Consider the following 23,449-nt stretch of genomic DNA (forward strand, 5'->3'; position numbering starts at 1 on the left):
GCAGCTTTCTGTTTTAAAAATAAAATGCGCCTTTGCAGCCTTATCTGGATCTGACCACCTGTGTCTCTGCTTCTCCTTTTGTTTTGGATTTCCAGCATCCGCAGTTTTTTTGTTTTTATCTCCTTTTGTTTTGTTGTCCTCTACAAACAGCTACTGAGCTTCCCCTAGATAATGGCTGTAAGTATGTTTATTGATTATCAAATCAAACTAATAAATTGCCTACAGACTTTGAGGAAAATAATTTTTTTACCACTACCCATTGTCAATCAAAGGGGCTTTCTTCCCTGCGCAGAACATTTGCTTATAAATACCAACATTAAAATGAACTTTTTCCAAATTCTTTTTATGGAAAAATGGTCGAGAAGTCCTGAAATATAAGAGCTAATGAAGCAGTGGCATCAAACGTTGAATTTTCTTTCATTACCAATGCCGGACACCAACGATTTACATACAAAAGACTTCAATTGTTGATTGAACCAGCGAATTTCATTAAAAAAATTAAATGATCCATCTCAGTGAATCCAATTAAACATGGAACCAATACCTCTCCTGGCATGCTGTGCTAGAATTTGAAGAAGATACATTTTCCTGCCCTAGTGCCAACAACTGTTCTAAGCTGCTGCTGGTGCGAGGGATCTGCAACTACAGCAATGTTCAGAATCCTCCTCCTGGTGGCTTAATTTAATTTAATTTGACCAGAAGATTATTTAATCAGCGTCAGGATTGTTAACAGTAACGCAGATGTGTAACTTGCCCAATCAAATTTATGCATGCAATCCTGGCTACAGGGAAATCTACTCAGGAACAATTTTCCTCTGCATTAACGCCCCAGGAGCACATTCCCTCAGCACAAAAGTAGATTAGATATAAAGAAACAAAGATGCTTTACACTGGATCTCTGACCCTTTGTGTTGTTAGGAGAAGAATTAGCCAAATAGGAGGGAAGTGGGTTAATAACACTAGGCTTATTCAGTATAATGCCATTCAGATCTGAACTGGAAAGCTGCGGCCAGCCAGAGGCAAGTTTAATTTGTCCTTCCACAGGTCAGCAAATATAGGCCTTTTCGACTGATGCTTTTGGACACAGCCAGAAACTGGGCCCTGAACTGGACAGCTATTATCACAGCTGAAGACCTGAAAAAATATTCTTCTCCCTGTTGTGGTCATGAGGGTCAGTTAGGGGGTTGGCTTCAGGAACTTCTAACATGCTTTTCATCCAGGCAGTGGGGAAAAAGGAAAATTAGCCCATATATCTGCCTATCCTGCACTAATAGAGTAATGACTGAAACCATCAGTGACATACTGTTAAACCTTCATGGTAAGGCAACAATGCATCAGTTATGTAAGCACTAAGAATCAGTTCCAGTTCACAATGAAGTTTGGAAAAAGAACAGTTATGTTTCATGTGTTACATTCTGTGGAATGTTAGTTATGCTTGTATCTACTACAATTCTACAGTATGCCATTACTTCTCTTCATTTATCCATTTACTGTTTAATAACTCTGTTTGGCAGCTTGTGTCTTAAGCCATATACTTGTGAAAGGTTTATTGAATAGACTTTGAAAGAAGATTAAGCGAAAGCATGAGACATAACCAGTAAGTCAGGAGACATAGGGAAGAGGTTTTGTTTAATTGCTGGACTCACTATAACTTTCCTATGTGTTGGGCAGGTAAAGACATTCTGAAGGTATGATTTTCCACTCCCGCCAATTTCTGGAATGGTGGTGGGCAGGGGAGAAAGTTAGTTTTCTGCTGACAGGAAATTAGTTTGGAACTTGGTTTTCCCGACTTTTATGACAGAATAAAGGCAGGCCAAGTTTCCCGCTGATCTATGTTGGGAACCACATTTGCCTTCATTTGCATGTCATGAATGCTCATTAAAGGGCCAATTAACTAGAATTATGTTCCTCTTCCAAATTAAGTGGCCCGCCAGCGGATAATTAGAATGGCCTGTTTCCCGACTGTATATAAATGGCCTGCATCTGGTGAGTTCAGTTCATCAATGACTTCAAGATCAGTAGATGCTGCTTTCGCCTACCTTTAAGAGCGTTGCTGCGTAATTTCGGGTGCTTGTATTACATTCTGTGCTAAGGTTGGACACAGGAGTCAATAGCAGTGGCTGGTGGGGGGGTGGGTGGTGGTGGGTGGGGAACAGAGGTATTACTTGGGTGGTGGGGGAGGTAACACAGGAGGGGACAGGTATGACTGAGGCAGGACTGGGGTCAATGGAGTGGGTGGGTGTGCAAGACAGATGGGGAAGACAGAGACTGAGGAAAAATGGTGGGTGGGGAGCCTGTTGTGGAACATGGTTGAGGAGGAGAGAGACCGAGACAGGACTGGGATTGGGGGCGTGGTTTGAGGAACACTGGTGAGGAGGGAGGATACTGAGGCGGAATTGAGGGATGGGGAGGGTGTGGAACATGGAAGTGGAGGGGAGAGACAGAGGCAGGGCTAGGGGTGGTCAAGGAACAGAGTGGAGTAGTGAAAGATTGTCTTGGGGCAAAAGTTCTAAGAGTGCCCAAGGGAGAGTCAGAGACTGTCCTGAAGCTGAAGCCACGGTGTTGGGGGCATATTGAAGAGAATACCCTGGGACTGAGACCACGCTATTGGGGCTGTACAGGCCATGTTAGAGGGCTCTGCTTGGCACACATGTCTTGGTCCTGGTGTTGGGAGTGACAGTCGTGCACCGCTTAATGTGGTCAGTCACCTGAGAAATTTGGCCCTAGTGTTCAAGTCATGGTATTTTGATGCAGATGGCACAGTAATGTTCAGGGACCTGTAAGTCGCTGGCTGAAAAGTCATTCAGGGGGTATTAGATGGTCTCATGGGCGGCTGAGGGGGGTGGGGGCATTTACCAAGGGGAGGGCTCAGGTCAACAATGGGCATGGGGACATCAACATTAAGGGGTTCGGGGGGAGAACAGGAATATCAACACAGATAACAATGGGGTCAAAAGTAAAAGTGGAGAATAAATAATGATAGGAGGAAGGGAAATTAAGAGATGGTGAAGGTAGAGGAGAATGGGAAAAACTTGGTGGGTGACGGGGGAGGTTGTAAGCTGGTCACCCAGGTGAAGCTGAGCAGCACCATTTTCGATCTCACCTTATAAGGATGCAGATTGAAAAACAAGGTATAAAACAATTGGTCGGGAAGGGGTCTCAGGACTGGTGGGAGGAGTTCAGCACATCCTTTGCCAATTGAAAGGACACCCAATAACTGTCCTGCTCAAACCATGGAGAGCATAGCTCAGCTGAGTGCTGGACTTGAGGGTCTAATGCACAATGAATGAGTTTAGCTCCTTTACTAATGGTGCACATTCAGATGAGAATCCATTACGTTTAGGTGCCGCAGTGCATATGGTCTTAATTGGCATCTGATCCTTACAGAGGCATGTCAAAATGGATGTAGGGTCAAAAAATCAATGGCCATGTCTGCAGTACAGAGGCAACATGGGCCCTATAATGTTTCCAGTGCACTGGTCATGACATTCAAGGCACCATGCTTGCAGTCAGGATCTAAGTGCAAGGAATGGGTGTCAATAGTTATTGTCAAGGCCAATTGGAGGACAACGAACACAATGCTGATTGTCACTCCTAGGACGTGGGTCTTTTGACCCTAATGAAAACCCTCGTTGTGAATGTGCAGTCACATATGAGGTGAAAGCTCAGCCACCCATCATTCTCCAGGATGATATCAGCCTCCAAGGGGTGGCTTTGGTAAGTGATGTGCAGACTGAGGGAAAGTCAAGGGCTAAAAGACTGCATTCCTGCTTTGGATATAGCTGGAAACCATTCCACGGGAACTACCACTGATTGCTCAATTGTATCCATTCACAGATACAAGGAGGAGTGGAGAATGCAGAGTACAGGCAACGCAGCCTTCTGGATAGCTTTGGTTAAAATGAGGAGAAGCAGGGCTCATCGTCAATTGTCACAGCTCAGGGAAGATGGTTACCTTGAAGATCAAGAGCCAGTGTTGCCCCAGGAAGACCCAAATGCAGACGAGGAGGGGCCAAATCCTCAAACTTTGTGATGAGCAAGAGTCTACAGAAGACTCACTCATACATGGAGATGAGGGAAAGACAGTGCTGAGGTACCTTTGCTTGTCTAGGGATGCAGCAGCTCATATTTGCTACATTCTCCATGAGGAACTCACATAGGGTATGCAGGGCATCCACTGCCCGTTGCTTTGAAGGTTACTGCCACACTGAACTTTTTTGCCTGGGAATCCTTCCAAGACTCCACTGGGGAATCTCACAATCAGCGACATGCAAATGCATATTGGGCACCTGCTGTCACACTGCCATGAGTTCGTCTGTGTGTGCAATAGCGTTTCAGCCTCTTGAATGATGCAATGGCCAGAGACTTGTTGCCGCCAGTGTTGGAAGGACTGTACTGTGTAGAGTTGCTTAAGGATGTACGCCATTGGAGTACTTATCACATTCCACAGCAGCCACATGTTCGCTAGGCCCCTGTGTCTTCCAAGGATGACCCCGTCAAAAGGCGCCCTTTTCTGTAAAACTCACTATGAAGCACAGTTCCACATGAATGAAGCAAGCCAGACTGCCAGAGCTGTGGGAGTCTCTGTGATCTCAGGTTTCCTGCAAGTTTAGGGTGCCATCGACTGTGCACTTGTGGTCTTAAGATCCTGTGAGATTCATTAATAGAAAAGGGTTTCACTCTCTGAATGTCCAGCTAATTTGTGATCACAGAAAGCAGATCCAGCATGTTTGCCCTGGGTAACCAAGGGGCTCACACGGCTCATACATTTGAAGTCACTCCCAGGTGCCAGAGGTATTTGAGGGAGCTCGGTGCATGGAGGATTGGTTCCTTGGTGTTGAGGGCAGACAGAAGACATGGCTAATGATACCAGTTCCTCGGCCACAGAGAACATCTGAGGAGAGATACAATGCTGCACATTCAGCCACAACGTCCTTAATAGAGCAGACTACTGGCCTCCTAAAGATGCATTTCAGATGTATGGGCCAGTCCGGTGGGGCTCTCCTATACTCACACTGTGTCCCGCATCATTGTTGTTTTCTGTACTGTGCACATCCTAGCACAGCAATGGGGGCATGTGTTGCCACAGGGAGACATGGAGGAGTTTGGTATCTCCTTGGATGAGGGGGACTTGGAAGAGGATGAATCTGAAGAAGGCAAGGATTCAGATGAGCCACATGAGGATGCCACCGCATGGGCATGACACAGCAGACATGCCCAAGAAACCTCAAAGCTACAAATTTCAAAAGCAAGAAGATGAAGACAAGTTTCCACAAATGCAGTTCGCTTCAAGATTCGATGCAGGGGACACAACAATTTCGGGCTCGGCATGATACTGAACTCTTCTTCCGCCGTCTTCGTCTCCGGGCTCACTTCTTTGGGCAGGAGTCCTCTCCCAGTTCAACGGATCCTTTTACCCATCTTCAATATTCTCCCTCCACCTGGACCCCTCCCTCTGGATTCTTACCTTCTCTCGATCTTTTCATTGAGAACTGTCGGCGCGACATTAGTCGTCTCAATTTCTCTGCTCCTCTCACCCATTCTAACCTGTCTCTCTCTGAACTTACTGCACTCCATTCTCTCAGGTCCAACCCTGACATTGTCATCAAACCCGCTGACAAGGGTGGTGCTGTTGTTGTCTGGCGCACTGACCTCTACCACGCGGAGGCTGAGCGTCAACTCACAGACACTTCCTCCTGCCTCTCCCTGGACCATGACCCCACCACTGAACATCAAGCCATTGTTTCCAGGACTGTCACTGACCTCATCTCCTCTGGGGATCTCCCTCCCACAGCTTCCAACCTGATAGTTGCCCAACCTCGGACGGCCCGCTTCTATCTCCTACCCAAAATCCACAAACAGAACTGCCCCGGTAGACCGATCGTCTCAGCTTGCTCCTGCCCCACAGAACTCATTTCTCGTTATCTTGACTCCCTTCTCTCTCCCCTTGTCCAGTCCCTTCCCACCTACATCCGTGATTCCTCTGACACCTTACGTCACATCAACAATTTCCAGTTCCCTGGCCCCTACCGCTTCCTCTTCACCATGGACGTCCAATCCCTCTACACCTCCATCCCCCACCAGGATGGTCTGAGGGCCCTTAGCTTCTTCCTCGAACAGAGGCCCGAACAATCCCCATCCACCACTACTCTCCTCCGTCTGGCTGAACTTGTTCTCACGCTGAACAATTTCTCCTTCAACTCCTCTCACTTCCTCCAAATAAAAGGTGTGGCTATGGGTACCCGCATGGGCCCCAGCTATGCCTGTCTCTTTATGGGGTATGTGGAACATTCCTTGTTGCAGTCCTACTCCGGCCCCCTTCCACAACTCTTTCTCCGGTACATCGATGATTATTTCGGTGCTGCTTCATGCTCTCGTCAGGACTTGGAAAAATTTATTAATTTTGCTTCCAATCTCCACCCCTCCATCATTTTCACGTGGTCCATCTCTGACACTTCCCTTCCCTTCCTTGACCTCTCTGTCTCAATCTCTGGTGATAGACTGTCCACCAATATCCATTACAAACCCACCGACACCCACAGCTATCTCGACTACAGCTCCTCACACCCCACTTCCTGTAAGGACTCCATCCCATTCTCTCAGTTCCTTCGCCTCCGTCGCATCTGTTCCGATGATGCTACATTCAAAAACAGTTCCTCTGACATGTCCTCCTTCTTCCTTAACCGAGGTTTTCCACCCACGGTCGTTGACAGGGCCCTCAACCGTGTCCGGCCCATCTCCCGCGCATCCGCCCTCACTCCTTCTCCTCCCTCCCAGAAACATGATAGGGTCCCCCTTGTCCTCACTTATCACCCCACCAGCCTCCGCATTCAAAGGATCATCCTCCGCCATTTCCGCCAACTCCAGCATGATGCCACTACCAAACACATCTTCCCTTCACCCCCCTTATCGGCATTCCGTAGGGATCGCTCCCTCCGTGACACCCTGGTCCACTCCTCCATCACCCCCTACTCCTCAACCCCCTCCTATGGCACAACCCCTTGCCCACGCAAAAGATGCAACACCTGCCCCTTCACTTCCTCTCTCCTCACCGTCCAAGGACTCAAACACTCCTTTCAAGTGAAGCAGCATTTCACTTGCATTTCCCCCAACTTAGTCTACTGCATTCGTTGCTCCCAATGTGGTCTCCTCTACATTGGAGAGACCAAACGTAAACTGGGCGACCGCTTTGCAGAACACCTGCGGTCTGTCCGCAAGAATGACCCAAACCTCCCTGTCGCTTGCCATTTTAACACTCCACCCTGCTCTCTTGCCCACATGTCTGTCCTTGGCTTGCTGCATTGTTCCAGTGAAGCCCAACGCAAACTGGAGGAACAACACCTCATCTTCCGACTAGGGACTTTACAGCCTTCCGGACTGAATATTGAATTCAACAACTTTAGGTCGTGAGTCCCCTCCCCCATCCCCACCCCCTTTCTGTTTCCCCCTTCTTTTTTTTTTCCCAATAAATTATAAAGATTTTCCTTTTCCCACCTATTTCCATTATATAAAATAAAAAAAAACCCACTAGAGCTATACCTTGAGTGCCCTACCATCCATTCTTAATTAGCACATTCGTTTAGATAATATCACCAACTTTAACTTTAACACCTATGTGTTCTATTGTACTATTGTTGTTGACATCTTTTGATGATCTGCTTCTATCACTGCTTGTTTGTCGCTACAACCACACCAACCCCCTCCACCTCTCTGTCTCTCTATCTCTCCGCCCCCCCACACACACACCTTAAACCAGCTTATATTTCAGCTCTTTCCTGGACTCGAACTCAAGTTCTGTCGAAGGGTCATGAGGACTCGAAACGTCAACTCTTTTCTTCTCCGCCGATGCTGCCAGACCTGCTGAGTTTTTCCAGGTAATTCTGTTTTTGTTTTGGATTTCCAGCATCCGCAGTTTTTTTGTTTTTAACACCTCATTGTAGCCTGAATGACCATCAATCTCACAGTGATCATGGAGGAAGCATAAGTCACCTTCAACCCTAACGACAGGGTCATCCTTGGAAGGCACAGTGGCCTACTGAACATGTGGCTGCTGTGGAATGTGATAAGTACGCCAATGGCGCACATCCTTAAGCATCTCTACATAGTGCAGTCCTTCCAACACTGGCAACAACAAGTCAGTGGCCATTGCATCATTCAAGAGGCTAAAATGCTATTGCACATACAGATGCACTCATGGCAGTGTGACAGCAGCTTAGCAAGACAGCTCTAACACGAAAAACATTCATCAATGCTGATTAGCGCTTGACTCACAAGAGGGAGCAACATGCGGACAGCACCTACTCTCCAAACGAAGCTTTCATGCATGGTTAACACAGAGACCTCTTCGTGATACTGAGCAACCAAGATACCATCGGACATCAGGACGCAGTGATCTGTTACAAACAGCATGCACCCAAAGTTATGAGTTATGTTCGCATTGTCCTCACAGAGTGTGGTTCAGCAGGACCATTGTTTGATTATTGACAAACAGTCATTCTACCCTGCAATCATGGGAAGCTTGTCAAGTTTATGTCCTGCATTGCCTTGGCATCTGGGAGAGACATGGCCCAGTCAGATTTGACACAGCTGTCAATGATATCTTGTTCCCTTCATAGACCTGCTGAGCACTCAGGAGATGCATTTGGGCATCACTTTCATTGCATTACAGTCCTCAACACTGTCCATCTCACAAAGGCTAATCCTTTCAATGACCACTGAGTCAATGAATTCCATATTGATTTACATTTTCTGACTTCACAGAGGGATTCCATGAAACACCACTAGGCAGCTGTTCAGAAGTAAAATAAGATCCTTGAGTTAGTCAGAATGAGCACACAACTCTGACAGCACACAGTTATTCATGTCTAGCAAACATTTCAAATGCCACCAATTGGAACTAACTCACTCAGCGTCATGCATGGAGAGAGTGGGAAGTAATAAAGGAATAATATTCAGCCTCAAACATGAAGATTAAGAAAAGCTGCAGGGAGCCATGAAAGACTATGGTGCTCAATGATGAATACTAATTTCCAAGAAACTCTCAGCACCATTGCAAAGTGCACTTGGGTGAAAAGTCTCCAAATTTGGTCACGACAAATACTTATAACATCCACAAACTTCAGTGTGACAGCAGCAGGATAATCACTAACATTGCTGAACAGTTCTCATTAGGTCAAATAATGTCTGCCTGAGATGCAAGAGTTTCATGTGTCTTGTCCAGCCATCATTTTTATATAGGAAGTGTCATTGTTCATGTTGCAGATGTGGAACCAAAGGCATGAGATGAGATTGAGTGAGACTTAATGGAACTGTTGAGAGATAACTGGCAGGGTGGGCATCATTTTGCACCCTCTAATGAACATGGGATATTGCATCACATCAATTAACCGTTCAATATCTGAAACTTGGAGAATGATAAATGCAAAATATATTTACAATAGTGCAGATTATGTATAGTGAATGAACACCCATGCCACCATTGCGCATTCAAAACTTCATAATATTTCTAACACTACCACTACTTTTAGGTGTAACCCTGACATATGCAGCAGAGTCGGAGGTAGCCTACTGACTGCTATGCCCTGTTGGCTGAGATGACCTTGACGGGCAGACAATAGTACACAGGAGAGTCTGGACAAACTGCTAACTCCTGACGAACTGACTAAGGCTCTTGAGTCCTTTGAGAAGAGTAAGATTCCTGGAAGTGACGGCTTACCGGCTGAGCTATATTCGGCTCTGTGGGACTGGATTGACCCAGGCCTGCTAGACGTTTACGAGAGTATGGTCCTGGCTGGCAACATGTCAGGATCCATGAGGAAAGGCATCATCGCCCTCATCTACAAGCAGAAGGGAGAAAGGGAGGAAATTAGAAGTTGGTGACCCATTTCACTGTTGAATGTGGACTATAAGATTCTGTCCAAAGTCATCGCCAATCGGGTCAAGTCTGCTCTGGAGTTGGTGATCCACCCTGACCAGACCTGTGCCGTACCTGGCAGGAAGATCTCTGTCAGCCTTGCGCTACTCAGGGAAATGATTGTCGATGTGCAGGACAGGGGTGTGGACGCCTGCCTCATCAGCCTGGATTAGGAGAAGGCCTTTGACAGAATATCACTCACCACATGGTGGATGTGCTCCCCACAATGGGCTTTGGGGAGGGACTTTGCAACTGTATCCAGCTGCTCTACACTAACATCAGTAGTGCAGTTTCAATCAATGGGTGGGAATCAGGTAGCTTTCCTATTAAATCTGGAGTCAGGCAGGGCTGCCCTCTCTCCCCTGTCCTGTTTGTGTATTGCATAGAACCCTTTGCTGAGTCCATCAGGAAGGATCCCGGCATAAGAGGGGTGATGATCCCCGGCAGGGGAGGCACTCAGATCAAAGCCCTCTGTACATGGACGGTATCGCCGTCTTCTGCTCGGATCCGCTGTCAGTGCACAGACTGTTCCACATCTGCGACAATTTCAAACCGGCCTCGGGAGCCAAGTTAAATCGTGGCAAGGGCGAGGCCATGTTCTTTGTGAACTGGGCTGACTGATCCTTTGTCCCCTTCACCGTCAGGTCAGACAGCCTGAAGGTGCTGGGGATATGGTTCGGAGGGACCAGGGCATGCGTTAGAAACTGAAGGAGTGAGTGGCTATGGTGGAAAGAAAACTGGGCATGTGGGCGCGATGCTCCCTCTCCATTGCGGGTAAGGACTTGGTCATCAGGTTTGAGGCACTCTTGCTGTTGCAGTACGTGGCGCAGGTCTGGCCCATTCCTCACTCCTGCGCGATGGTGATCACCCGATCTTTCGCTTTATCTGGAGCTCGAAAATAGATCGTGTCTGCAGGGTTGCAATGTACAAGCCTTTAGATAAAGGGGGGGAAAATGTGCCCAACATTGCCCTCATCCTGATGGCCACCTTTGTGTGTGGCTGCATCAAGCTGTGCATAGACCCTCAGTACCTCAGTCTCCTGTTCTGGGACAGGTGTATCCTCCTTGCGATGGCCAGCTGGAGTTGGTGTGGTCACAGGCAGAGGGGATTTGGAGCAGCAGGACATCCTTGGAGCATCCTGGGTGGATGCCCCCTGTGTGTCTGGCTGGTGCTCCTCCTTTCTTTGGGTGCCTCCTCGCCTCTCACCTAGCCACTGTTGAAATTCACCCATAGCTAGAGTGATGGAGTGCAGGTCCGAGCACAAATCCAGCAGAAAGTGCTGGACCTGGGTCTCCAAAGCAGTTGCCGCGCTTCCCATGGAGACTTTGATGCGCTCGCATGTTGGAGCTATGACATCAGATAGAGCATGGACGGACTCCTCATCCTTTATTCCAGTCTGGTGATGGCCTCTATCAACTCTGCCTGATGTTCCCCTGCCTGTCTTTGCACCTGCAACATTTCTCTCAGGGCCAATTCCAGAAGCTCATCATCGGACTCGGATTCAGAAGTGGCCAGGTCTCCAGAGCCCTCTGAGTGTTAGAGCACTCAGCTGTCACTGTCTCTGCCTGCTGTGGACATGTGTCCATGAGGCGATCACCTGATTGTGACCCCGGGTCCACTCTAGAACTAGGGCACACTGAGGTGTGGGTATCTGTGCTGATGGAAAGTGCAGGTGAACGCAGTGACAGGTCTTCCTTGGATTTTCTTCTGCCTCCTCATCTGAGGTGCTCTGGGGGCTGGGGATGAGGTGCTTGCTTGTCCTCTAGCTCTGCTTTTTCTTACTGATGGCTGGAATAGAGACAAGAGATAATTAGTGATTGATTAGGCAGGCTCTTGCACTATAGGTCACTCACAGTCATTGTCCCATGTTGTCAATGTATACTGGATAAACCATGGCTTGTTGGGAGAGGCCGATCTCATCTTCTGTGCAGGAGCAATCACTTGCCTTGCCAGCGAGCTCTGCCGCCTGCTCCTCGTGGAAAAAGAGCGTCTTAACCTCAGAGGTACCATCTCTAGTCTTTGCTTTCCCCCATTGGTTATGTGAGATCTTGTCCTGTGTAGAGACAGATGGATTGACTGTGAGCCCTATGGATGAAAGAACATTTCAGAAGCATGTATGCCTGTTGTGTCTGCTGAGCTCTTCTCAGTAACAGATTAAGATGCCATTTGTGCATGAGATTATGTGCTTAAAGTGGCTGGCAGATGTACAGTGCTGATATCTCATCTGCTGGTCATGTGTGACATCCAAGTGGGTTCTAACCCTTAGACTACCTGATGCCCTGATGAGAGTATGTGTTTGGATTGAGTAGAAGTTTCACTTAAGCTAGTGGAGCACATCGGATCATTCATCCTTTTCCTGCACTGCAGGGCGATCCTTTTCTGTTAGCCATGGGCACTGACCTCCCTGGCAATCTCCTCCCGGGCCAGCATGGTCAGCTGGGAGGACCTCCTGCTTCTTTCCTGGATGGCCTGGAGGATAATCCCCAAGCAAGCCTCGTTGAACCCTGGAGCCAACGGTTTTGTACGTTTGGGGCCTTGGTGAAGCAGAAGATCAGACCACACCTGGCCTGCAGTGAGGAAATGTGTGCGCGGCTGAAGTTTAGATATGGTGTCAGGACCTTTGAACCAATGAGGTAACGGCGGGGCAGAGAAATCCCTGCCCTCGCCCTGCAATGAGATTCAACAAGATCCTCGTTGATGCATAATTAATGTGAGCTGAAAAGCAGAAAAGTGGGCAGATACATCTAACTGCTGTTCAGTGGGAATCATGCCAACTTTCCTGCCCACCATCACACTTAGTCTCCAGAATGGAAGATTCCACCCCAGGTTGCAGAGTAAAGCTTTGCCAATCTGAGGACCTACAATTGCTAAACATGAGACAAATATCTAAAGCCTAAAACTGCAAAAACACATCAAAAGGCATTGCTCTATTGTATGCTGCTTTAATGTACCATATGCTACAATGTGACACTATTTTTGCTATTCCCTATGATGTGCCAGCGCTCGTGCAGTGGTAATACTCTTGCCTCTGAGACAGAAAATTGTGGGCTCTATGTTCCACTCAGGGAATTGAGCAGATTGTCAAGGTTGACATTCCAGTGAAGTACTGAGGGAGTGTTGCAATCTCAACCGTATGATCTTTCAGCTGAGACGGTAAACTGAATTCTGACGTAAAAGATCCTGTGGCACTGTTTTACAAGGTGTGAATCTTGTAAGAGTTAATGTTCAAAGAGACTTGTGTGTGCAGTGAAGCAAAATACTGTGGATGCTGGAAATCTGAAAAACAAACAGAAAGTCGTGGAAAAGCTCAGCAGGTTTGACAGCATCTATGGAGAGGGAAACAGAGTTAATGCTTTGAGTCACATATAATTCTTCTTTAGAACATTCTGTCTCAGGCAAAAGAGTGTTACCATTGAACCAACGCTGGCACCTCATAGGGAATAGCAAAGAAAGTGTTCCATTACATTAAAGCAGCACTCACAGAGCAATGCAGTATCACTACAGATAGATTTTCTGGCCATTGCTATTTATTGGCTGCTGCATTGTGATAAAATAGAATGGCAACTATACTTAAATAGCGCTTCATGGGCTGTAAACACTTTAGGACACACTGAGGTTGCGAGAGACAAATACATGTTTCTCTTTGTTTTGTAGGTTATTTTGTATCTCACTTTAGGTCCGAGTACTCCTTAATTGGGATATCTAATGGCAAATTGCTGTAGACGCTGTTCTATTATTGAATGTTGCTTGGTTACTGTTTAAACTGATCTGCTGAATTTACCACCCTCAGGAAAATCAGTTATGATTACATAACATATCTGGTGGCATGTATCATATGGAAAGTTTGAAATGGAGTTCCATCCCAACTCTCTGCAATCTATTGCATTAGTTCAGTAATGCACACTGCAACTATACAGTTCGTACTATTGTTTAGCTTTTTGTGTTCACTCTGTGGGTATGGTTAAAATCTGTGCTTATACTGTCTCTAATGAATACTAGTTCTAATGCTCAGAGCAAATTAAACTGCTAGTGTATATTTGAGATTATATTAATAGTTCAGGGAAAATAAAAACTGCACTGAATTGCATCAGGTATATAGGCCTAGCTGGTGAGAAAGAAAGCTAGGGTTAATGAAAAAGTGAAGCTTGTGGAAAGGGACACTACTTTTGGTGAGGGAGCAGCTATGGAGCATCCAAGAGTCACACTGGTGAGAGGTGAAATACTTAAATAATACATTTAAGTTGGCTCCCACAATGCAATTGTGAGCCCAAGTTGAAATTTGCTGCCGCTGCTCGGCTTTCCCAGAAAAAAACGAAGCAGGAATGGCCAAGTGCTCTATCAATACTCCTTACTGGCCATGGGGAGCAGGAATGTTTCCCATTTCCCCCCACCCCCGACATTATGCCCTTCAAAGATACCTTTGGCCTCCTTCTGCGCCAATCATCCGTCTCCCACTCTACCCTCCCCGAGCCTCAATTGCCAGGATTATCCCCAAGGGTCTTCAGCTGCTGGTGCCCTTCCTTCATGCTGGCCAGAATGTTTATTAAGTTTGATGGGGCCTCCAGGTCCCTGGCTTTGTTGACGATTTTAGGCAATTTTTGGCTTCACCTCTACCGTCCATGCCTTTCCATAATTATTGGTGGCAAAGAATCTTATATCTATGTGGCATGATGGATAAAGGCAGGGCAGCAATTTTAGAAGGTGGGAGGACAAAGTTAGCAAAGATAGTCCATGGGCAGAATTTTGCCCTTGGTGGGCGTGCGGGCCCTACCAGCTCGGCCGACCCCTGCCACCGAAACGGGGCCCGTCACCATTTTGAGTGGTTGGGCCAATTAAGGCCCACCCAACGGCCTGCCTGACGGGAACCACTATGCGCTTCCTGTGCTGGGGGGGAGGGAATCCCCAGCTGTCAAAGTGCGCTCTTCTGTGTACGCGCGCAAAAGAGCACCCTGTTCCCTGAGACAAAGTGCTGTCTGAGGGAGAATAGTGACAGTGCACAAAAGTTAAAAAATAGAGAAATAAAAATATTATTAACATGTCCGCCTCAGATGGGACAGGTTAATAAATATCACATATTTATTAAAGTTTTTAAAAAGGAACATGAAGCCTCATCCTGCCAGTGGATGAGGTTTCATGTATTATCAGAAGCCCGCTGGGGCTCCTGGCCTGCCCACCAGTCTTAAGGTTGGATGGGCAGGCCTTTAATTACCCTGTCAATGGCCTCAATTGGCCATTGACAGGTTGGCGGGCGGACAACTGATTTCACTGTCCGCCCGCCTTCCTGAAAATTTATAGGGATCGGGATGACGTCGGGGGTTTCTCCTGCCATCATCCCATGTCATTTTTCCTGTCAGTGAGCAGGGCCTGCCCCCAAATCGCCAACGGGAATTTTCTGACCCATGAGAATAAGGCCAGAAATATTACTATAATTACCAGAAGATTGCACCTTAGTTGAGTTATAAAACACTTACAAAATTGTAAATGGGTTCAACTGAGGGCATCACTCATGAAGAGAGATTTCTACTCATGATCATAATTATCAGAAGTTTACAATATATTTTCCATCAACCAAACCCATTTTATATTACACATACACTGGTGTTATATGTTTGTGGATATCATTTTCCGAATGACTCATCAGCAATCAGAGTTGCCTTAAAGTTGTTGTTAGTGTTTTTTTTCTCAAGACCAGCATTTATTGCCATCCCTAATGGCTAAGGTGGTGGTGAGCCTGCAGTCCATATGGTGAAGGTACTCCTACAATGCCATTTTGTAGGATTCTGATCCAGTGACAGAGATATATTTCCAAGTCAGGATGGTGGATGACTTGCAGGGGAACTTGCAGATGGATATGGTGTCCCCATTGCTTCCTGCTGGTGGCAGTGGTTGAGGGTTTGGGAATTGCAGTTAGAAAAGCCTTGGCAAGTTTAGATGTGCATTTTATGGATGGCCTTCTTCTGCACTCAAGACCTGGGTGGGGGTGGAAGCCCCACTTAGCGAAAGCTGCCAGCCAATCAGAAGCCGGCAACTCTTGTGTTCAGCAGTGGCACTGAAGGGGACATGGGGACATGGCTTCTGCTGGAAGGAAAGACACCAAAATCACAGAGTGACCCAGGCCACAGCTAAGTAATTGGGTAGGGGGGGGGGGGGGGGCGGTGGTGGTGGTGGGAGGTGTTTGCAGGCTGAGGGCTGTAGGGGGTGCCGAAGGGGACAGGGGAGGTAGCTCTCAGTGGGTGCCCCCTCCTGTACTTACATGCTCGATCAGCCATTGCCTTTGCTGGAGAGACTTCCATAGAAGGTGACAAGCTGTCGTGCACACGACATAGAAAATTGCCCAGGATGGTGTCAAGGACAAAGCAATCTACTCGATTGGCAGCCCATCCACAAACATTCACTCCTTCCATCAGTGACATAATCTGTAAGGTATGATTCAGTGTGGATGACTATCTCAGGGTATTGCTTGACTAGTCTGTGAGACAGCCCAATTTTGGTACTAGCCCCCAGATGTTACTTTGCAGGGTTGACAGGGCTGAGTTTGCCGTTGTCATTCTGGTGCCTAGGTTGATGCTGAGTTGTCCGGCCACTTTGATTCCTTTTAGCAGCTTGATACAACTGAGTGGCTTGCTAGAGCATTAAGTTCTTTTTCAATTTGTTCATGTGATGTAGGTGTCTGTGGCTAGCCTAGCCCAGCATCTATTGCCCCATTCCTAATTGCCCAACTGCCCTTGTTCAGGGGGCAGTTTAAGAATCAGCCATATTGCTGTGGGCCTGGGCCTGGAGTCACAGATTAGGTAAGGATGGCAAATTTCCTTCCATAAAGGGTTTAATTTATAACAGTCAACAATGGTTTAATGGTCATCAATCAACTTTTAATTCTAGATTTTTATTGAATTCAAATTCTACAATTCTGTGTTGGGATTCGAACTCAGGTCCCCAAAACGTTACTCTGGGCCTTTGAATTACTAACCCAGAGACAATACCACTATCTCCCAGTAAAGGTTTTTGTTAAACTTGTGAAATCATAATTTATTTCAGTTAATAACTGGGAGTTCAAATTTATTTAAAATTTATTGGTCTCCCTCAAGGTCATAACAATGGCAAGTTTACTGTATATCTGTCAGCCATTATTTTAAAACAAATATTTTTTCAGACTGAAACAATATTAAGCAGTTTACTCAAAAGCAAAACACCTCTAAAGCTTTTGTGATTTTTAATTACACTTAGATTTCATTCAATCAATTTGATTCTTACCTAAAATGCTATTATTTGTAAGTTCTACAATGTTATTTGAAGAACATGTACAAAAGAATATAGAAGGGTTATAGTTTACTTTCTTATATATAAATATAAATGTCTTTTTTTTTCTCTCTCTCTGTCCCTGGCAGGAGAATCATTGTCGAAGGATTAAAATACTTGGGGATTGCTATTATTGTGTATCAGGTCTTACTCAGCCAAAAACCGACCACGCTCATTGTTGTGTTGAAATGGGATTAGACATGATTGACACAATCACGTAAGTAATTCAACTTCAAAGGAGAATATTGTCTTGTGTCAGTTTCATTCATAATTTTTGAAAATAAATAAAATGCCTAAGTACTTCCATCTAGACTCATAACTGCTAATCATGGTTATTAGCAGTTCCCAAAGGTTGATAATTGCTCTCATGAATATGAATGAACAGCAGTAACTTGTAACAGTGACATAATTCATTGTCTGTCAGTGCTGTATCAGATCTTTAATGGTAGCACAAGGAAAAATGTACAATTTTTTGCTGAAGTCATATTTTCTTTAGTCTTTCTTGACCGAAGTCCTGTGATTCAGATTTTAGCAGCAATGATTACCCTGATTTGGCAGTCAAGTAGCTTATATAGCAATTACAAAATGACCTTGAATCAGAGCTTGGCCTAGTTCAGTTGTACCTATTACCTGTAGGGAGTTAAGCCTCAATAATCTTGCAATGGAGGCTTAGTTTAGTATTCACATTATGTGATGAGCCCAAAAACTCCTACACTGAAAATAATTTCATATTGGAGCTAACAAAATTAATATTTGTTGAAGTGCTGCTATAAAGGCACAGCACTGCTTCAACTCGTAAATCTTGTGGCACTGTTCATGGTAAATTGTTTATAAGGAAAGGAGCATTTTACCTTGTATGTAATATCCTGCTACTGAAGTGAATGACCGTCTAACTTGTGTCACCATTTTGATATGGGAGTGCATAGTATCGTGCTGAAGAAACTACAGACTGCCACAATGCAGCACTAATCATCCCATTGTCATCGACATCTGGATCGCCGCCAGTTTGAGTCTTTTTTTCATACAATCATCATAGATCAAGGGTAATATAATAGAAGCATTTATAATTGCAAAAGGTTGAGACAGGGTGGATTGAAGCAAACTGTTTCTGCTCATTGAAAGATCAGGAATGATGGGCCATCGATAGAAGGTTAAAAGTAAGAGATTTAGAATTGAGAGCAGGAGAAATTACTTTACGCAAAGAATTGTGGAATTCACTTTCAGGGTTAATGGTTGAGGTAAAAGCCACGTCAACATTTAAGTTTAGATTGGGCAGGTGGATGAAGTGAAAAGGGCGAAGGGATGTAGGAACATCGCAGATAAATATGAATAGGACTATTTGCTCACATGGGCTGTTGGGACAAATAGCTTGTTTCTGTGTTGTGGCTTCTATGGGTGTTTCTTACTTTCCCCACTACTCTTCCTGGGTTCGTCTGGTCTTTCTTACCCCAATCTCTTCCTACTCCTAGTTATTCCTTGCTCCCCAGTAGTTAGAATCATGAATCATTAAGCACTAAAAACACCCTTTCAATCTAAAGAACTGGATTTTTATCTTTGAGGCAGGAATCACGAGTCGGGTCATTTCCTAATGTTGTTATCCAACCCTCCTGCTTGGCAGTTCCCGCCCATGCTATTTTCGTCGTGAGGCGGCAGGGACAGTCTGGAGTTGGGGCCACCACCTCCGGAAACAGGCCCAAGGCAGAAACAGAGGCTAGCAGATGTCGAGGCAGCCAGCATAAAAGGGCCGCCTCTGTTTCCTGGGACATCACTCCAGTTTGGTCCAATAGTGTGAGGCCCTCAAACCCTTATCCCTCCATGCACCCCACCCCACAATGCCCCCATGCCCATTTAACCACATCACCCCCATACCCCATGCCCCATCCATACACCCTCACCCCTCCCTGACTACTTGCTTAGTACCCACTATGTACAAAATTCTTGACCCCTACAACAACATTGGGATATCTTTGAGATGTTCATGAAACTGTTAAAAATAAATTCAAAAAACCATTATTCTTGAAGTGGTCATAAAACAATCAATATAAATTAACAGCCATTCAAAAAATGCTTCAGAAAGATAATCCTGTAAAATTGTCTTAAAGCTGCCAAGATAAATAAATTTGGTGTCCCATTGACAGCTGTGTCAACAGCCCTTGCTGAGCTGAAAGCATTTGAGGTTGGAGCTCAGCTAAGCCTGCAGGTTTCCCTCCAAGCCAGATCCTATCCTGACTTAGAACTATGTCACCATTCCTTCACTGTCACTGAGTTAAACTCTTTGAAATCCCTTCCTAACAGCATTGTGGATATACCTACATCACATGGAATGCAGCGGTTCAAGAAGGCAGCTTGCCATCACCTTCTGGGAAATAAATGCTGGTCTAGCCAGTGATATCCACATTCTGTGAAAACTTAAAAAAAAATAGGATTTCATTGCACAGCTTTATAAACAAAATCTCCAGAGCTAAATGCACTAAAACCTTTAAGTCATTGAAAGAGCTCATTCACCTGTTCAACCTTTGAAACAGAGGAACAGATGCCTGAATAGCTCTTGAAAAAGCTCAGGCACCTGTTCAAGGATAAAAACAGATATCTGAAATATCAATCAAAGGAAGCATTAAATCATAGGGGACAGTTAAATCTGAATACCCCTATTGTTCAATGCAGAAGAACACTTTATCTATCAGATAATGCACCCTAATTCATTTGAATACATTTCCACTTTCATAATGCTGGTCAATTTGATGGTCACTTACTTTTTAAAAACAAAGTCCTGTCATCAGCTGCTGCATTAAAAACCTATTTAACTTATTATACTGCATTACATTATGATGTGTGCAGTTGATATCACCTTTTGATCTTATTTGTTCAAAGGTTCCCAACTGCAGTCTAGGGTTCCCCCATGGTTCATGACTCCTCCAAAACACCATGAACCACATCTCCCTAAGAAACTGACCCAACTCCATGAAAAGTGGCAAGTCTGAAACACCCCCCAACCCCGCCGCCACCCCCCCCACCCCCCCCCCCCCCCCCCCCCCCAACCACCCGGCCATCCCCTGCAGTGAGCTGGCAAGGTCGGGAGTGTTGTGTGCAGACTTACTACCCGCACCCTTATCCCACATCGCTAAAAATTACCGGTGATGGGAATGGGGACAGAAATCACAGAATCAGGTCCTACATGCAATCTTTAAAGCCCACCTGCTTCCATTCTGGCTCTGGCTCAAGATGCCTGTGCTGGCTCTTTGAAAGAGCGAACTAATTAGTATGATTTCTTTCCCCATAGCCCTGCAATTTTTTCTCCTTTACTATTATATATACAATCCCCTTCTGAAAGTTATTATTGGATATACTTCCACCATCCTTTCAGGCAGTGGATTCCAGACCATAAATTGCAATGCAAAATATGTTCCCCCTCCTTCTCCTCTGGTTCTTTTTGCCAGTTACCTTCAGTCTGTATCCTCTCTGACCCTCCTGTCCCTGGAAACAATTTCTTCCTATTTATTCTATCAAAACCCTTCATAATTTTTAGCTCTTCCATCAAATCGCTCCTCGTCACTCCACTCAACTGAAGCCCCCCATTTCAGGTACCTGGTAAATCACTAAGCCCTTGCATCCGAGCTGTTATGAGAGTTTGTTCAGTAGGTCTCACTAAGAGGCTCAGAGGCTTGTAAGGTTGAACATAGTGTTTATTGGTAACACATAGCTATTTATATATGTACAAAGTATAGCAAAAACTAGGAGCTAACTTCATACTGACTGCTTCTTGACTCTCTCTACACACCTGTGTTTCCTGCCCACTGTCATCTGCCTCTCTACATCATACTGTGGATTGTACGGTTCCAGCGTCCTGCATTAACCCTTGCTATGCCGAACAACCTTATACTACGCCTACCCCCAAGCCTTTACCAACATATTTACAGTGCAATCTTTCATTATGTGCTACACCCTTCATCACTGCACCCCCCCCCCCACCCCCACTCTTTCACCCTCAAGTCCCTGACTTTATAAATGCAGCTGGTCTGGACTCTTGACAATTCTTCCAGACCTTGTCCTGGTCACATTTGAAAGAGCGGCAGGCTCAGTTGCTTTGGGAAAGTTTTGCTGGCTTGGAGTTGAAATCGTAGTACTCTGGGTTTCCGGCACTTAGTTGTCTTGATCGGCTTCACTTAAATGTATTGCAGGAAGCTTGCCTCGAGGAATGAGGAGGACACTCCTCCTGTTCTGCCTGATCATGCCTGCTGGGGTATGTATCAGGTATGTCCTTGGTTGATCATCTCTCCAGGCAATGATGCCCTCTCTTTCAAGATCCCTGATCCAAACCTTGCCACCTTTTTGTAACTGCGATGGGTTTCTGGTACAGTACCTCTTATTGTAGGCGGAAACCTGTCTCAGTCTGTAGGACTGTTGCTGAACCTTCCAGTAGTCCTTGGCTGCCAACTCTGGGACTAATTTCCTTGATAGCATTGGGAGTTGAGTGCAAAGATTCCTGCCCATCAGCAGCGCTGATGGAGCTGATCCACAATGCAGCGAGGTGTTTCTATATGTTAAAAGCGCCACTGGGAAGTCTTTGTTTTTTCTCAAACAGGTTTTAATGGGATGGATGCCTCTTTCTGCCCTAATGTTAGATTGTGGAAACCTTGGAGAGCTGATAAGTTGTTGAAAGCCATAACTGATGACAAATTGAGTGAAGCATGCATTTGCAAATTATTGGACACCATCTGGCCTGGGATTCCATGGCTCACAAACATTTCCTTCAGGGACCTAATGACCACCTCTGCAGTTGTCATGACTGCTTCACTTTGATCTATCAGGAGAGGTAATCAACCACGATGAGGAAGGACCTGCCTTTAAACATGAAAAACTCCATTACCAACCATTCCATAGTAGGGAAATGTTTCGGGACAAATAGCTCCCTCTGGACAAGTTTGTGCAGTGTGCACACCCGGCAGTTTGAAGTCATTTCTCCAATTTCTCTTGATATTCCCGGCCACCAGACTGGGCTCGTGCTCTGCAATTTGTTTTGCCCAGATGGCCTTGATGGATTTGTTGGAACAGCTCTGACCAAAGGGAGATGGAATGACTCATTGTATACTAGCGGATGATCTATCATGGTGAAGTGTTTTTGCTGTTCAGAACAAATTTTCATGACATTGCCACCTGGCCTCTGCTGTGGCCACCCTTATTGACAGCAATGACGGATGAGGGCACACTCCTCATCTTTCAATTGCTCCCGTGTATTTGCTGAGGCTTTCCTAAGGTAGCTGGCCGTTGTTTTCTCACCAATTGGGAATACAACTCGAGCTCATTGACCAGATCAACAACATGTGTCACAGGAAGGTTGACTGTGGCTCTGGATAGTGTGTTTGCAGCCGTTTGATGTTTACCTTGAACACATACCATATCATATGCAAAGTGCATGAGATGCAAATGGAATATCTGAATTCCGGGGGTAGGTTCGCAAGTTCCTTCTCATCTAATAGTGAGACCAGTGGTTTATGATCCATTTCAGCTGTGACTTTCAGGCCAATAATGTAGTTAGAGAACTTCTTGAAAGCCCACGTGACTGTGAGAGCTTCATATTCAATAGCAGCATACCATATTTCTGTGTCTAATAGTCTTCCAGATGCATAATACACTGGTCGGCAACATCCATCCAATTGCTCCTGGAATAAAACTTCCCCTAGGCCTGTGGAGGAGGCATCAGCTGCTATTGTAGCGGCAGGGTTGGGTTGTATTTGAGCCAGGATATCAGGTGAGAGCAGCATATCTTTGATGTGCATCCCATCACCATACCTGGCCCATTTTGGGAAGGTGCCACAAGAGTTCTGTGACCTGCAGCAGATTGTGCAGAAATTTCACCAACTAGTTCACCATGCCCAGGAATCTTTGGAGGTCTGGAATATATGTTGGGTTTGGGAACTCACTGATTGCCTTCATTTTATGTGGGTCCACTAGGATGCCGTTACTGCTCACAATATGTCCTAAGAACCCAAATAAAGGTCTTAGAGAACTCTCATTTCTTGTTCACTGCCTGCCCTGCTTTCTGTAAGGGTTCAAAGACAGCTGTGAGCCTCCTGTCATGTTCCTCAATGGTCATACCTTGGACCAAACATCATCCATATAGCAGATGACACCTTCCAAGCCTTGTAAGATGGCCGACATTGTGTGTTGAAAAATCTCGGCTACTGAGGTAATGCCAAAGGGTAGGTTGAAACAGAATCTGCCAAATGGAGTAATAAATGT

The 23,449-nt window shown here is 45.7% G+C and overlaps 1 protein-coding gene across 1 annotated transcript in view; it reads left to right on the forward strand.

Annotated features, from left to right (window-relative positions):
• LOC121275628 (adenylate cyclase type 1-like) overlaps positions 1–23,449 on the forward strand; it is a 440,566-nt gene that overhangs the window by 114,045 nt on the left and 303,072 nt on the right. The window contains exon 5 of the mRNA XM_041183119.1: positions 17,299–17,426. Coding sequence (XP_041039053.1) covers positions 17,299–17,426 — 128 coding nt within the window. The remainder of the gene's footprint in view (positions 1–17,298; positions 17,427–23,449) is intronic.

Source organism: Carcharodon carcharias, chromosome 3, assembly GCF_017639515.1.
Source record: "Carcharodon carcharias isolate sCarCar2 chromosome 3, sCarCar2.pri, whole genome shotgun sequence".
NCBI classification, from domain to species: domain Eukaryota; kingdom Metazoa; phylum Chordata; class Chondrichthyes; order Lamniformes; family Lamnidae; genus Carcharodon; species Carcharodon carcharias.